General features: G+C 36.4%; 1 protein-coding gene across 5 annotated transcripts in view; it reads left to right on the forward strand.

Moving 5' to 3' along the window:
* The window catches only part of ESR1 (estrogen receptor 1), a 175,167-nt gene that overhangs the window by 72,585 nt on the left and 84,861 nt on the right, over positions 1 to 17,721 (forward strand). For 4 of the 5 annotated variants that reach the window (XM_032443212.2, XM_032443211.2, XM_085540908.1 and 1 more), the window contains one exon: positions 531 to 1,035. In XM_032443212.2, coding sequence (XP_032299103.1) covers positions 602 to 1,035 — 434 coding nt within the window. In that variant the 5' untranslated portion in view covers positions 531 to 601. 5 annotated transcript variants of the gene reach the window in all.

A 17,721-nucleotide genomic window follows, 5' to 3' on the forward strand; every position in this document is an offset into this window, starting at 1 on the left:
ATCCAGGGTCATTACAATGTACACATTACATATTTCTAGCAAACATGAAAATGAATCAAACAGGGAGAGATAAGCACAGATAGATTGGAGCCTGCTGAGGAAATAAAAGGCAGTAATCTGGCTGACCACTGGACTAGTCTTTCTGGTCTGATTTCAGCGTCCTTTCCCGTTAGCTGCTGTGGAGTGCTGGCTGCCCTGCAGTGAAAAATTAAATGACTAGCAAGAATAAAGTAACATTTAGTGGGACAATTGTTTGGTGTACCTCCAAAACTAATTGTTTCTGAAGTGATGTTTAAATCAGCGTCGGCACAAGGCAAGAGCCCCTGGCTTGCAGCCAGCACCTTGTAACGCATATTAGAGCAGATGAGGAGTTCTCAAAAGTTAGAGGGAGAGGGAGAATGTGCCTTTCCAGTGCTCACCCTGCATTTGTTTGTATACTCCTCCTCGCCGAGATCAGAGGAATACCTGTGTAGTGCTGCTTTAACATGATTTCTGCTGAGCCTCAGAATAGGTTCTGGTGTTTTTTTTAGGTGGACTGCCAGCTGCCGATCTTGCTGTTGACAGTAAAAGCAGATATGTTCCTTGCTCCCTGCCATTAGCAATGACCATGACCCTTCACACCAAAGCCTCTGGAGTTACCCTGCTGCACCAGATTCAAGGCACTGAACTGGAGACTCTGAGCAGACCTCAGCTGAAGATTCCCCTGGAACGATCGCTCAGCGACATGTACGTGGAAAGCAACAAGACAGGAGTTTTTAACTACCCAGAAGGGGCCACCTACGATTTTGGTACTACCGCTCCAGTGTACGGCTCTACTACACTCAGTTATGCCCCTACTTCTGAATCTTTTGGGTCCAGCAGCCTGGCAGGATTTCACTCTCTGAACAATGTCCCACCAAGCCCAGTGGTGTTCTTGCAAACGGCACCCCAGCTCTCACCCTTCATCCATCACCACAGCCAGCAGGTACCCTACTATCTTGAAAACGAACAGGGCAGCTTCGGGATGAGGGAAACTGCTCCTCCAGCCTTCTACAGGTAAGTGCAACAGAGAATTTCTCTTTCTTCTTTAAGCAGCTATGCTGAGAAATCAGAATATTGAAATATGTCTGCCCTACACTTTCATTTTTGTGTAAAGGACTGTGTAATCTTGTGGAATCTTCCATGATATCGGGACCATAAAAATAGCAGAGGATAAAACAAAACTGTAACTCACAGCTTACTGTGCCTGTGATCTGTAAATAATGAAAACTGTAAGTAAATGGGAAACAAATTAGATAATGAGTGTAAATGTTTCCTGGGAAAACATGAAATCATAATTGATTAAGGAGTGGCAAACAATCTCCTTGTTGCAGTATATTAAAATTACTGTCTAGAAGCATACTGAAAATGTGCAATTGGCTGTTTGTTCAGCTCTTAGCTGCTAGTAAGAGTATTACTTACCTCTGGTATCCTTTACAGGATAAGTGACTTATATAGGAAGTAGTTCACAGGCACAATATCCTTCCAAATCAAACTGTTTGAACTGATTCAATGACAGTATTTCAGTCAGCAACCACTTTAATGAGCTGCAATAAGAGCTATGTGCCTTGCATTTTTAATCAAACTTTGATATATATTAAGCATAAATCTAGCATGCTGCATTTCAAAATAATTTTTATAAATTTAAATATGATTTCTTTTTAAATTTATATTTATCCCTCAATAGAAGTATTTTAATACGCACTGGAAATTGTGAAAGCATATACTTAATTTCTGACATATGTGTGAGAAACTGATAGAACTGTAGCTTCCAGGAAAATATAATCAAACACACCAGTACTCACATTGTTAATCTTTGTGCACTGTTAATAGCTTAATTTTGTACTGGCATATAATAATGGACTATAGCAAATTAAAGTGAACAGTTAGCTCCTAAATGCTGTCCATGTCAGCTTATTTGTGAAGTACAGGTGAGTTTTATACAAATGGAGAGACCCTCTAAAAATAAAACCAGGTTATCCTTTCCCTGTCGAGGCCAGACTTAACTGTTGCTGGGAACAGCAATGTAGGTTATTAAACACAGTGTCACGCAACCTGAGATAATCTTGTAGCAAAATCTGATCCAAAAAAACAGATGGTGATTGCACTTTTTGCAAATGATTAATCGGTTTTGGGGATCAAGTGGAATAAAGACAAGTGAAAAGATAACGGTTAGGCCAGGCAGCCCAACTAATATGTCTCTTAGCTGAACTGATTCATACGAAATGTATTTTAGAGCAACTGAAGGCAATAACTCTAGGAGGAATTAATGTACTTGAACATTGAGTATCTGGATTGTTTAACAGTGATGTGGGTGTGAAAGTGTGTTTTGCACTAGATTCCAGGTTGTTTTTATTTATTTTTTTTATTTTTTTATTTTTCAATATGATTATCCAGGGCAAAACTCTGTTAGAAAGCATTTAAGGGACATGTGGTGTGTAAACAGTTGAACAGTGAGTTTGTGAAGCTGAAATGCACATGCAGGAAATGGGCTAAAGTGAGGGCTTTTTACTTGAGGAGGGAGAAAAACCAAGAATCAGTTGGAAAAGAAAACTGAACTGTGGAATTGCATTATTTTATTTTCTAACAGTGAGCAGAGGTGGGACACTTCAAAATAAAAATGGCATACATTGTAGTAGTAACATTCAGGCGCTGCAACAAGCATTAAAGGGCAGCGGTGTCCTGATGTTTTCAGTCAAGGATAGGCATGTCCTTTCAAGATGCATTTTAGATGTATATAATATATGGGGCTTAAAGCAGCGGAAATTAGGTGAATGTATGATCTTGGTTGTGCAGGTGGTTTATCCGAATACAGAGTTACAAGACTGATTTAATGGCCTCTTCTGGCCTTGATTCTGTATTGCACATTTGACATGGTAATAGGAAATGTGGAACAAAGTCCTCCCCATGACTATCGTCTGTTACGAGGCATAGTACTGTTAGGATTAAATAGACAAAGCTTTGCTGTTTAAAAATTTCACAAAGACCATATTTGGGAAGTTGTCATATTGACAAAATTAAATGTTAGGTTCTTATTCTTGTATACCAGTTATAAATAGTATGCTAGAAATATTCTAAATAGGTGTTCGGTGTCTGGGAGACATCTCATTATCTAATCACGAGGTACAAGAGCAAGTTCTTTCAAAAATTTTAGTGCATTATTTTCCAATTTGCTTTATTCATTTGTCTGTTCCAATCCCACCTGAATTCAAAAGAGAACATAAGGCAGTGTAATCTGGCAACAAACACATAGATTTTGGAGATTTGAAGATGTCTAAGTAACAAAATGATGAATTTCTGATGTAACATACTAGTATGAGTGGTAAAGGCGTAAAAAACTAAAACCAAAGCCATACAAAAATTTAAATTCTATCATGATCAGTTTATGATCACTTTCTTGCTGTGATAATAAGTAATATAACCAGAGTCTCAAAAAGCCCCCTTGAAAATTCTTATTTGCCCTTTTGGTGCAGCAGTTGTGCTGTTTAGCTTGCAATACTGTAAAGTTTGAATTGCATCCTCCTGTTATACACTGGATTTGAGATGCAAAATAGTGCATTCTCTGATACAAGTGACTAGGACAATAAATATTCACTGTAGATTGGTGCTGAAATTGTATTTAGCATATACCCAGATAAAATGCTCAAAGTATTCAGTCACAAAAATAAAAATATTTCACATGTAATAAGGAAAATTTTTAATGTTGTTGCATTTAGTTAAAAGCATTGAAAATCACGCTATTAACACGTACTAATTTACACATGCGTATTAATACTAAAGTTACATTTTATTTCTTTCAAATTGTGTTTTAATTTCAAAAGACTTTATTTCTTATTGCAAGATAATGACAGACTTCTATGTCCAGCTGTAGAACATAACAGTACATAGAGAAAAGAACAAATGTTGTAAATAATAATAATTAAAAAACATAGCACCGGTCTCTTTCTTACTGTGCTTTCTAAATCACAGGTCATCTGAACTTGAGATAAGAGAATGGGTTTAATTAATTCATATTGTGCTGTCTTTAGCCTGACTTTTTTTTTTTTTTTTTAATATCTGACCTTGTGGCTGGTTTTATAGGGAGCCAAATTAAAATACCTTTCCCTTATCTTACAGTGTCTGTATCTTTTCGCAAGGGGGAGAAGGTACAGCACTAGTAACGTTTTTAATTCTCTTCATATCTTACATATATTTTATTTTCTCCAACACCTTTTTTTAGTAGTGGTTTTTATTAAAGGCAGTTTAGTCGTTGATTATTATTACAGGAAATCCTGCACTCGTGGGTACTGTAGTAAACTAATTGAAAGATTTCTTTTGTTCTTAACTATTACGTTTGGGTTCTGGTCAAATTATTTCCTTATCCTTTTTGTCAGGCTTTTGTTCATTCATGGAAATACCATGAAGGCATTCAGTACCTAATTTACCTTCGTATATTCCTATAACAACATCGAAGATGAATTTTGTTGTTCTTCCAGTGTGCAATGCTTGAGTGTTATCCCACTGAGTCTGCACATCTCAAATAAAATTCTGTCTGTATTTCAGGCTCTCTGTAGCCTTTGGTGCTGCTTCCAAATCTGACTGAAACCCATGTGAAATGAGGTGGCTCTTACCAGCTACCTGATGAGGGAGCTTTTTGTTTTTAGTGAGTGACAGAGATGGAAAGTCAGCATACAAGCAGAAATATTAGATGAAAAATCATTAGTTACTTCCTCTAGTACCTCAAGCTCTGGAATTAGATTCAGATAGTAATTTATTTAGCTTAACTCCTCATTATCACATACATATGTCTCTTCTGCATTTCATAAACGTGTTTTTTTTTTTTTTTTCAACCTTACCTGACTCATTATGAGTTTTTATAGCTGCTCATACTGAATTTTAAATAATGAGGATTTTCTCAAATTTTAAAATTAAAAGAATGATAGAATGAATAGAAAAATCAAAGGACAGTGAGTTTAGGTGTTTGGTTTTTTTTTTTTTTGTTTTTTTTTGTTTTTTTTGGTTTTTTTTTTTTTAGTTTTTTAATTTTTATTTTTTGTTCATAATGAAGTATGAATTATTCCAGAACATGAAGGAATACTGTGCATGATAAAGTTGCTTTTCTCTAAAGCAACAATCTGTTCTCAGGTCCTCGTCAAGCATCAGTGAGGTGTGATATTTGACCAGAGTTTCCTCAACATTCAGTGTTTTTGTTTTCAGAGACTGTCCTGGTATACCTATTAATTTTACAGCAATAGGTGCCTGTAAAGAAAGAGATAGGAAAATTGCATGTTTTTCTGTCTCATGGAAGGGCACGTTACAGTCATGAGGGTCTTGTAGATACCAACTTTTTTGTATTTTCAGCTTTCCTTGAGGAATGTATTGATGCAGTTTCAGAGGCTGTAAGATTAGATAGGGCTGGTAGATATTACACAGGATGTGTATATATATATATAATATGTATATATATATATGTATATATAATATGTATATATATATATATATGTATATATAATATGTATATATTATGTGCCTATAACTTCCTGGAGTAGCAGGTAGCTATCAGTGAGGATAGTCATCTAGGATACCTCAAATAACATAAGATGTGGACAGCAGCATCAAACCTTCACATGGACACATTTCTTAGTTTGTGGAAACACAGAGAGAAAAAGGTACTGTAAAGAAATACATAACCTTTTTCTAAGGTACATGATTCTAAAAGACCAGGTGTATCAGGGTCTAGAAATGTGAGTTTCTCTTTCTGTACCATAAAGATAGCCAAATAGACTCATTCTAGTACAGATATCTATTTAGTGGAGATGGAGATCGATATGTATTGATGTTCAAATTTATGTGAAATTAATTCCACCACGTATCCTACTTCTAAAGAATCAAAGCAGTCAACATCTGCAGTCTCCCTTCAGATAGATACTGCACTACATCCCTTGAGAGGAAGAGAGAGTATTGACTCTGCGCCATTGGCCTTGATCACTCTTGCTCTGAGACTACTGAAACAACAAACACTGCTCACCATATCTGCTCTGATAGGGAAAGCACTAATTGCTGACACCACTTCTACAGCAATTGCAAACTGAACATCAAATCCCAGGAAACATGAAAGGCTAAGCAGAGCTAAGACATCACTCCCAACAACACAAAGGAGAAGAGTCCTGCAAGTGAAATGCAACTACTTCTAATAAATCGATACAGAGTAATTTGGTGTTGTTTACAACGATGTACTAAAACTAATCATGGCCTCCCTGCTTTGTCTACAGGGAGTTTTCTGTTATTTATTCATGTTTAAGGGCTGAGATTAGGGCAGAGATGCTATCCTTAAGCACTCTCACTGAAAGCAATGTTTTCATTGTGGGTTCTGCTTGGAAAATTTATTAGAAGTCAGATCTGAGATTCTAAATTATTCCTGTTTATTTGGATTGAGCTGCAAGCGGACATTGTTTACCAGAGGCTATTGGGAACTCTGCTCAATGTGATGCTGGTCAAAGCAAGGCGTTTCGGTTTTTCTGCTAAGTTCATATTCCAGTTAGTGGAAGAGTTCTTCTCTCATCTGACTCAAGATCTTCTGGTGCAAGACTATCAAGTTATGAGATATTACTTTCCATATTTCATCCATTACGTACTTACGGGGACACCTCTTTGAGACAGGAAGACCATAAAATTCAATTTGCAAGTTAATCTTCCTTGACAAGGTATAACAACACTGGAATTGGGAATGATCTGGGCAATTAATTTTAATCTTTCAACAGAACAAGGAAATGTAGTCCTTAGAAAATGTAAGGCTTAAATATGTGTGTCTTATACATAAATTCTATTTGATAGGTCTTCAAAACACCAGTAATCTTCCAGCCATTGCAGTGACTATCAGAACTAGTGACATAATTACTAGCTTGTACATAAATAAGAAAAAGTGCCTCTCTCTCTTTTTTTTTTTTTTTTTTTTTTCCTCCTTATGGAAGCCACTAGTAAAAGAAAGTAACATTAGTGGCTGAAAATCCGAAGTAACTAAGAATGCATCTCAAGCAAGCTGTTAGTGGCTAACAGTGAAAAGACTTGTGTGTAACCACTTCATATCCAGTGAGTAAAAAATCATTTTACAGCTTCAAGAGTATAGTCTGTCACACAATGAGTGGAATATATTGCATTCTGTTTCCATGTGCTTCTGTCTCACAACCAGTGCCAGTTCTCAAAACATACCTCTCCAGGACTTGGGTTGCAGTATCTATCTAGGTATTGAGACCCTTTGTCTCCCCTTGACAATGACACACCTGTGAGCAGCTTAGGCATCAGTGAGCTGAATTTGATATCCACGCATTTCACTCTCCAATCATTAGCTACAAGATCATAGAGTACATTTGTTTTTTCACATCCTAATCATCATATATAGATAGAGGAACTACTCTTAACTGATTTCCTAGTGAAAACTTCTATTTATCCTTTGAATATTTTCCCATATCTCATTGATCTCTAGTGAAAATCTTGACCAACTCAATCACAAATCAAATACTTCCAGTCCTCTCTGTCATTTTATTATTTGCTATCATACAAACCTATGAAAGACTGCGTTGTTCAGTACCGTTTGCTTTAGGATTGATCTGTGCTGCTAAGATATAACTACAGAACACTTCCTAGCATGATACAAAGGCAGTATCTAAGCTAGGAAGAAAGGGGAAAGGACATTTACTGCAACACAGGAAAAGTCTCAGCTCACAGTAAATACAAATGGATGGGAAGATAGGGTGCAGAAAGCAGAAACAGTATAAGATTTAGGCCCCAAATCTTAAATAACAATACTGAGAAACTCCTAATGTGCTTTCCAGATAGCCTCCGCTTTTGGCCTGCAGCATTCTTGCTACTTCCCTTTTCCTTTATTTTTTGAACCTTAAATGTTATTGAGGTTCATGAAATCAGATTTGCTCATTTGTAAATCTTTGAAAAACACTCCAGTTTTTAAAAGTTTACTTTTTTTTTTTTTACTTTTTTTTTTTTCTTTTTTTTAATCCTCTTTATGCTTGGTCTGTAGACAAACTTTAGAAGGTGCTATCTTTCAAAATCATTTTTAGTATTTCCCTTGAATTACTGTAAAATCTGTTCTTTGGCAGAACTGAAATGTCATATAATACCTCTTATTTTATTAGCTTATAAATCTGGTAAACATTCTTAAAGCATTTATTGTACTGAGCTATCTTGATCAAATAATATCTCTAATTATTACTCAGTAACTTCTATCAATAGTGTCTAAAGAAAATTAATTCAAGTGAGTGTTCCCTATTTTGCTTATTAGCTACACCTTGAACTTCAGATGGGATCCCTGCTTCAAATTACATATCGCAGAATCCTTGTACTCAGAAAACTGCAGCAGTGACAAAGAATACTGAGGCTAAGAGCATATGCCAGATTTAGATATCTGTGGGGAGCTAATATGTCAAAGAACAGCTTTGTCTGTTTGCTTCCATTCTAGAGTAAAATGATACTCCTCCTTTAGCGAAACTGATAAACACAAGCAAGAAAAAGTGAGAATGATGCCAAAATATGATCCACTGTAATAAAGGTTTTACCTTGCAATAGTTTTTCATTATTTGGGTTATTTAGAACATATGGGTCAAAAATATTTATAGCTTTGTCTTGCTGTGTAGTGAGAAATATCCTAGTTTTCATTGACAAGGTTATCAATTAGAGATAAAAGTATTCAAATCCTGGATGTGGTGCTGCAGCAGGTTCTTAATAATCTAAAATCTGGCCAATTAGATTCATGGAGAAAGATGGAGAGATTGAAACCTCTATAAAATAACATAACTGAAAGTTTTAATGGCAACAATATAAGGACCAGTATAATTGTAAGTTAACTCACCTTCAAGGCACATTGGAGCTTAAGAATTCCAGCAATACTAAATTAGGTTTCAAACTGGTAAGCTAATATTACTTCTGGATCCAAGCAATCAAAACTGTTAAAAGAAAACTAATCTGATTCTGTAAAGAATATTTTAAACACCTAAGAGCAAAACTCCACTTTACTTTCAGATAGATTTAGTAATGTTCTTCTTATCTGATCCACTGAGGTTACCCTCTTTATTGATTACATATGCTGTTTAGCTTTGGCTTATATTTTCATGTTAAATGATAGTCCCAGAGAGGTCTTTTTTTTTAGCATTTTGCCAGAAAAAAAACACTAAACCTCAACTTCTTAAGTATCGGGTAGGACAGAGAAAACTTAGCTATAAAAAAAAGTAAAGGCAATTATTTTTATTGTCTAGTCTAGCCATCTTTGTAATATGAAGCTTTAATATTTGATAATGTGAAGTCTGGCTTTTTTTTTTTTTTTTTCATTATTTATTTACTTTTTTTTTTTTTTTTTCGCCTCCAGAAAATTTGCTCAAATTTAAGCTATGTTCCCTTGAGGCATCATACTTTTCACAGTGGGAAATAGTTTGCATTTGTTAGCTAAATTACATGAAATTTTATCTTTATCATGCATTCTTGATCCTTTCTCAACTATTATATAATGACTTGATTGCAAAAGCATCCTTCTTTGACAAAATGGATCAGGTTGCTTCTCCATACAACTGAATGGCTTTTGAACAGCATTTTTTCTGCAATTATTGCTTTGGGCTGAGGCAAGTTACTGTGAGATGAAAATGAGTGAATTAAGTTTGGGAGGTCTCTGGAGAACATCTGGTCAACATCCTACTCAGTATAAGGCTAACCTGAAAGGTGTTTGCCTAGGCCTTTAAACAGTTGAGTCATATATATATATACACAATAATGGAGATTCCACATTCATATAGGAATACTTCTAGTATTGCTGAATCACTCCTACTGTGAAGTACAGTTTCCTAGTGTGCAGTCATGATTTTCTTTACTAAAGGTTGTGCCAGTTTTCTCTTTTACTTTTGTTGTGCTTTCCAGCCTCTTCTGTCCCAGAGTTTCCAGAGTTCTGTCCCAGGGGTATGGCTGTACATTTGCCAGTGTTGAAATTCCTTTGTTGCCATTTCTCCAGCCTGGTGTGGTCCTTCTGATTGGCAGCCTTACTTTGCAGCACAGCTACCATTTTGCACACCCTTCTTGCTAATACGGTATGGTTCATTAGCTTGCTAAAGATGTAGTGTGTTTCTTTCACTTTGTTAATAAAATTTCCATCTCACTATTGATTATACAGGAATGCTACTAGTGGCTGGCCGACAATTGGACTTTGTACTGCTGATAACAACCTGTTGAGACTAGCAGTTCAGTCATTTTCCACCCACATTACAGTTTATCTCTGCAGTCCGCATCTTGCTAATTTGGCTTCAACACTGCACATGAGAAAAAATGGTTTATCTTCTGTTTTAATGTCTTGATGCTTCATGTTAGTTCTAAAGAATTTGGCAGAAGTCACTTCAGTAATATGCAGTCAAAAAACTAATCCTGTAAAAGGAGTAAGTAAAGGAGAACTTGCTAAAATACAGAATGGGGACAGAAAAGTGATCTAGAGGGGCTGGTAAGGTACAAACTTTAGATCCCTGTAAGGATGATGTTGTGAACTGGCAGATAAAATATGGACAAAGAAAGGGAAGGAATGGTGTAGTAGGAGGAAGATATTGTATAAGAGTTTGAGAAAAATCAGGAAAGTGAAGTAGGAGTAAATCCAAAAGAAGACTGAACTGGAGAAAAAGAGTGGAATTCAGAGGTACTCATGAACTGAGACTTGGAGTGGAGGCAGTTGCTATAATCAAACTTGAAAGAGAGTGTATGTTGCAGAGCACAGGGTGAATAAATTTGAGAGGGAGAAATGGGCTGTGGTTTGAGGCTGTGTAGAACAATATCCATCCTAACAGATGCGTGAAACTCTTGCATTTTGTTCCTGTTCATTACAGATTCACCTTGAAAGTAATGGATTAGCCTAGCTGATTGTTATTCCAGTAGTCCAAATGGTAGAGTTCATTGCTGTTGATTGAGTTTCCATCACTCCTGAAACATCAGCTGCCACTAAGGGACTTAATGAAATCTGGATTTGGGTGGTGATAATTTATTTTCTTTAAAGTCTTGGCATTTTGCATCTCCACAGAGAAAATATAATAATGTAACATTAGAAATATTATGTCATCAGCCTTCCCAAAGCTAAGATCTGCCATGAGTAAATTTGTGTGCCTAATTTCAATACATGTGAAGGGAAGGTGTTAATGCTTTAGCACACAGGAGCCTTACAAACAAACATTTATTGGTGTCTGTGAAGTACCCAGCTGCTATAATGAAAAGTACTATAGAAAATCACATGCAAAAAATAAATAAGACTGTATTCAGAATGGGCTTGAATAAGAAGTTTGATGTGAGGCTACATCTGAACAAGGATAAAAACATAAAAAGGATGAGTAGGTGCTCAGTCAGTTAATATAAGTTTGGAAGACAACAATTACATTACTAATCTGTTTGAAATGGAAAAATAACTTTTTCACTGGATTGTTAAGCATGCATACTTAGCATTTTTCTTGGGAAAAAATAAAGAACGAAAACCAAAATCACAAAATAACCATAAACATATCCTTCCTGGTTTCCATCCTGGTATGGAATTATATGTTCAGTTACTTTGCATTTATTTAGAAGGGAAATAAGGGATGTCTGTGCAGAAAAAGGAGTTAATCCACTAGCATTTCATGTTCTTTAATTTGCTTCTGACATGTATTGTTTGTGATGTGACCCTTAGTTTCTTTTATCCCTTACTTAAGATAAGAATTTTTCTGGTTTCATTTCAACAAAGCACCAAAAATCTGACTCTTCATAGGAAGAAATGTGTATCAATACAAAAGCCAGTCCAGAAAAATAATAATTTCTCTATGTCTCTTTTTTGAAAGCGCTTAAGAAAATTACCAAGGCCAAGACTGTTTTAACTGAACAATTAGCATCAGCTTCTTCATTATTCACTAAATAGCAGCATTAGGTATTAATAGCTTCAAGCTGTGTTCATGTATGACCTATTTTCTGACTCATAGATGCCTTGTTTCCTATTTATCTAACTCACTTTACTGTTAATAAATGTTGAGCTGTCTGGAAATGGCAAGTAACCTGAAAACCTAAGAGGCTGGCCCTCTGTCTCTGCTCTCCCTCCAAGGTGTTCCAGAACTAAAAACTGGAAGAGTGGAGCAAAATGAGTTGTCTTGCTTACAACAGGGCAAATATATTGAAAAATAAATGGAAACAGGTCACTAACATGTCTTCTGCCAAATGCTTTGTTTAAGTCACTAAACAACCTAAGATGAGTCTGAAAGTGGTTGTTGTAGGGTTGACCTGTCTCCAGATTCTCTTAGGAAAATCAATTTGTCCAAGAGAAATTACTCAGATCTTTCTCTGTCTTTTATGATTGCATCAGTGAGAAAATTTAAGATGCAATCTGTTATATGGAAGTTCTAAAACCCAAATTGAGAATCAGCTACAAGATATAGTTTAGTGTTTTGTTGTAGCTACAGTAATGGGAGGATGGTTGGACTAGATGATCTTGTAGGTCCTTTCCAACCTTGTGAGTCTATGATTCTATGGTCAGACTCTATGGATAGAGCATGAGAGATATTCAAGATTTTTGTGAGAAGTGAGACTCCTTAAAAGGTGTAATGCTGGAAATACATTCATGCAATCTATTCCAAATAGAAAATAAATAAATAAATAAATAAAATAAAAAAAAAAATCAATCCAGTGAAAAGAAGGTCAGATATTTCATTCATTTATCAAGGTAAATTAGCTTTACTCTACCTTGTCATCATCTTGATGGAGCTGGAGTATGGAGGTTTTTTATAGTGTACCTTATGAATAATTATATGGAAATCACTAGATAAATGTTTACAGTGGGTATTTCTGCAAGTGGGAAATATATGGAGTTTAATGTCCAAACTTTTTTCTGTGCTAGCCTCTAGACTAAAATTGTCACAGGGAACAGTTAATTGAAGAGCTACTTTTATTCCTTACATTTCCTTTTAGGTACAATCAGAACTCTCAATTGCTTTTACAGAATGTTTTTTTTGCAGACTCAGTGGTCTGCAGGAAATCTGGAGTGGAATGGTCTTCATCCATCTTTTCCTATGATTCTTTCTCACTTCCTAACTCACTAGCGTGTGCAGCAGCAAGTTTTCATGTGAGCACCTGGAGTTGTTGTGGCCAAAGTGCAGGACACAGCATTTGGTCTTGTTGAACTTCATCCCACTGGCTTCAGCCCAGGTATCCAGCCTGTACAGATCCCTTTGTAGGGCCTCGCTACCCCCAGGCAGATCCACACTTCCAGCCAACTTGGTGTTGACTCTACCAGTCATGAGTGGTGTTCTCCCGGCATTGGTGCTGGGACCTGTCCTCTTCAATATCTTTATTGATGACCTGGATGAGGGCATTGAGTGCACTCTGAGTAAGTTTGCAGATGACACCAAGTTGGCAGGAAGCGTGGATCTGCCTGGGGGTAGTGAGGCCCTACAGAGGGATCTGGACAGGCTGGAGAGCTGGGCTGAAGCCAATGGGATGAGGTTCAACAAGACCAAATGCCACTTGAAGTGACTGATTTCAAACTTGGCTATCTAATGGTATATGCTTGAATTCAAGGGTGAGTACCTGACATACTTGATAGAAGCCTGTGAAGAAATACAGTACAATTTTAAAACTGTTATTGAGGTTTCAGAATATTATTAATTGCTAATTAATATTACTAATTAAAACAAAAACAGAAGTAATGCAAATAACCTTTGTGTAATGACTGAAACACTCACCTGTTTGTCTTATAAATACATGCTTTTAGTTATTTTATAATTTTTGTGAATCTTGTAATGTTTTTTTAATATCTTATTGAGATGTGTTTTTTAAATATGTTAAATTTAGAGACAGCTTGAAAATACCATGATTTTGGTCATATTTATATCACAGTAAGCCAAGATGAGAGACTGAGGTTGTGCTCCAATTTGCTACTCATACAGGTAATTTTCTAGAAGAGTGATATTTGGAACCTTGAATACTTTTGGGACCACTTCGGTGGCAGGCTGTTTTGAAGGCAAGCAAATTGTAGCCCTTGGTTACTGCTCAGTTCCAACCCCAGAAGTGGGTATGTGTCTGTGATCAGGTCTAACTGCCTTACTTGAGCAGAGGAAGGGAGTGTTGCAGTCATCGTTCCGTCTTAGACTCACTGTGATCTGTGGCTTTCCTGAGAAGACTTGCACAGGACCATCGTGGATGATTAGGTTTGCCATGCCAGTCTTAGTGCAATGTTCACTTCCAGTATTCAGCTGTATGCAACATCTGGGTGAATATTTTGGTAAAAAACAAGTAAACTGTTCATTTATTTATTTATTTATTTATTTTTCATAGACAGCCATGTGAGACTATTCTGCAACAAATAGAAGTTGAAACCTGCTTTTTATTATTTTTTTCTTTTTCTCTTTCATTTATAAGAAGTATACATATATGGGTAAAAAAAGATAAGAATCAGCCAGAATTCTCTGAGTGTAGAAGCCTGCATTTATGTTTGTCCTGTATGAGCAGCTAATATGTTTATAAATGTCACAACAAATGTGTGATTGCTGTGTCCATAATACAGAGCGTTTGTCTATTTAATAGACATTTTCCTTCCTTTGTAATTTATAGAGCATGGAGCAATTACTGTTGACCAACAATAAAGAGTGGGAAGATTAATGAGGTACCATATTGTGGCACCTCAGAAGCATTTGAGCTTAGTCTCTGCTGCCATAAGGAATAAGAAGTGAATAAGAAGTAGATGGCATGTATTTACTGAAAAAATGTTGCTTCATAATGTCTTGTAAAGAAGTGATCAGTAACATAAACGACAAGAGTACGGATTTCTGACAGATATAATTTCTTACATGCTGCTGCATAAGTTAACCCAAAATATGTCAACTAGCAGTTTTGTAAACACATATGTACAGTTGGCTAGATGAATGTCTGTTCTACATTTCGCGAACCACGTGCTCTTTGCTTACAATTAATTGCAATCAGCTTATGCAAATTTATTTCTGGATATAATCTGTATGAATGAATTAGCTACTTTGGGATAATTTAGGTAATGTGGAGTTGTAAAAAGGACTATTTGTCATTCAGTTAGCACTAATGATTAAGATGCCTGTACATGAAGAAATGCAGATCAAATCTACAGTCTACAAGCTGGAAAGAATATATGTGGAGGAATGAGTAAAAGAGCACAGCCCAGTTTTTCAATCTGCTAATTTAGTATTTCATACTGCTGTAATGTAACTATTAGTCCAGTCTAACTGGAGGCTGCCTCTGGAAGGGACTTTACCCTGTCACATTTCTGGTCAGAATTCAAATTTCTGAGTTTACAAGCCAGTATGACCACACAATTGTGTCCCTTGTCTCCCTGTCTTTCCTTTTTTGGCCTTCTCTCTCAACTGAAGTCTTATGACTCTGTGTTGAATAGAACTGATTTTCTCCTCTGGGCTGAAGTGCCCATGTCCAGAAATAAAGGGAAACCAAGACTTGTCTAGAATTTGCAGTTGCTACTTCTTCAACACAAAATGGCAGTCTTTGATACCCCTTAACACCAAATTTTCTGAAGTGAAGTTTAGGGGTTACTTAGAGGAATACTGAATACTAACAACTATCCTTGAAGGGAAGAAAAAAAAAATTAAATCAGTATGAAAAACAGTTTGATAAGGGAGTCTCAAATTTTGTCCTTTATGTGACAATCTACCCAGATTCTATTTCTTATTGATTTTATTTTGTTTCTTACACTTTCAACTATATTTTTAGCATATGTAATTTTCTGTTTCTAGAGATCCTGTATGACAAATCTAGTGACACGACAAGGGGAAATGGTTTTAAACTAAGATGGGAGGTTTAGGTTAGAGATTAGGAGGATGTTTTTCACACAGAGGGTGGTGAAGCACTGGAACATGTTGCCCAAGGAAGCTGTGGATGCCTCATCCTTGGAGGCATTCAAGGCCAGGCTGGATGTGGCTCTGGGCAGCCTGGTCTGGTGGCTGGTGACCCTGCCCACAGCAGGTGGGTTGAAACTAGGTGATCTTTGAGATCCTTTTCAACCCAGGCCATTTCATGATTTATTATAGTTATATTTTATTTCACAATGCTTCTACAGGGCTTAGCGCTAAGTCCTTCTTTCACACATGTAATGACTACACTGTGCTAGCACACACAGAACAAGCAGGCTGCCAGATTTCACTTCCCTTTTTTCAAAATCTAACATCTTTATCACATTGTTTACTGCTCATTAATGTTCAAATAATGAATTGGCATACAAAGTTGAATTTATTGCATTCCAGAGAACAAGTATGATTCAAGTATCTCAGCAAGAGCAACATTTCCTCACAACTACACAGAAGCATTATATTTCTCTACATCTTTCTTGCTTCCATTGTGAACGAAAGGAGTAACTAAAATATGCTACTTTGAGACTTGCTCCTTTGTCTAGTAGGGTCTGGATCTCTTGACAAAATTTGTCACTTGTATTTCCTAACTGGGTAAGAAGGGTATATAAGTAGCTACAAAGCATGAATATTCTGTTGGTCTGACAGAAGCTCAGTTCTTTTGGTGAGTTTCTGGAACATGTATTTTATGCATGAGAGAATCAATTAGGATTGGTGCCTCTGCCTTTAATGGCTATCCAGCCACTGTTGCCCCATGACATGCAGTGTGTTCTAGTCCTGTGTTGACTTTTATCTGCTCTCATGTTGCAGGCCAGTCATAGCCTGCAAGTTGCTTAATTAGTTCATATGACTAGACCTGTGCAGGTCCCATATTCTAATTGGTTTTGATTAATCTGGCTGAGGTGTAAATGACTCTATGTGATTGAGCACTTGTCTTTCTTTCACTGGGCCCCTAGACTGTGCACCATTAGCCCAAGTTGTGTAGAGGTTGTGTTCCTAACATTTATTGTTTTGGGCATGTGATGTGGGTAAAGCACATCATATGGGGTAAGCACAGAAGCATTTTTGCATGTAGATGTCAAGTGTACCTTTTCCATAGATTTTCCCAAAAGGAACAGCTTCTTTCCTGCTGTCCATGTGATGTCATCAGGCATCCCAGCTCAGTTTTTCTCCTGTACTGTTGTAGTTGGCATAGGGCATTGTAGATGGCCTGATTGATAAGCTTATTGGGAAAATAATTTTGTCTCTTCCTCTGTTCCTTAAGTCATTCAGGAGGCATTCATGCACTCCAATGTACCAAAGAGCACAACTTCAGGAAGTCTTTTATGTTATCAAGGTTTATTTTCCTGTGGCCTGGAAACCACTGATTTCTTTGTGGGCCTCCATGTTGCACTACCAGCGTTTTTACTTCAAAAATTCATTTGAAAATGGAGAGTACCATTTAAAGTTACTTTCTAAGTTTAAGTTTTTTTAAGGAAAAGAGCTGTTTGAAATAATATATCAGTTTAGTTTGTGTTTCTTTATTTTTGTTTTTTTTTGGTTTTTTTTGACAGTGTCTTGTGAACTGTAATGTGTTATACAATCTGCATTCTTATTTGTTGTATCATGATGTGAGAGATAACATTTATGTCCTTCAATCATTTTGCTCTAAAAATGTACCATTTAGTGTTCATTGCTGAAAGATTATTCTGGGAATTCAAAGAAGCTCTGGGTAATTGGCTAAACTGCAGTCTGTGTGCATCTAAAATATTTGGACAGAGGGCTTACCTAAGAATAAAAGGTACACTTGAACCAATGAAAACCCCATAAGGGCAACGTGAAGGGAGAGTTATGAATAATTCTTGTGTTTTTA

The sequence above is a fragment of the Coturnix japonica genome, chromosome 3 (genome assembly GCF_054131305.1).
Source record: "Coturnix japonica strain WE chromosome 3, WE-NBRP24, whole genome shotgun sequence".
NCBI classification, from domain to species: Eukaryota; Metazoa; Chordata; class Aves; order Galliformes; family Phasianidae; genus Coturnix; species Coturnix japonica.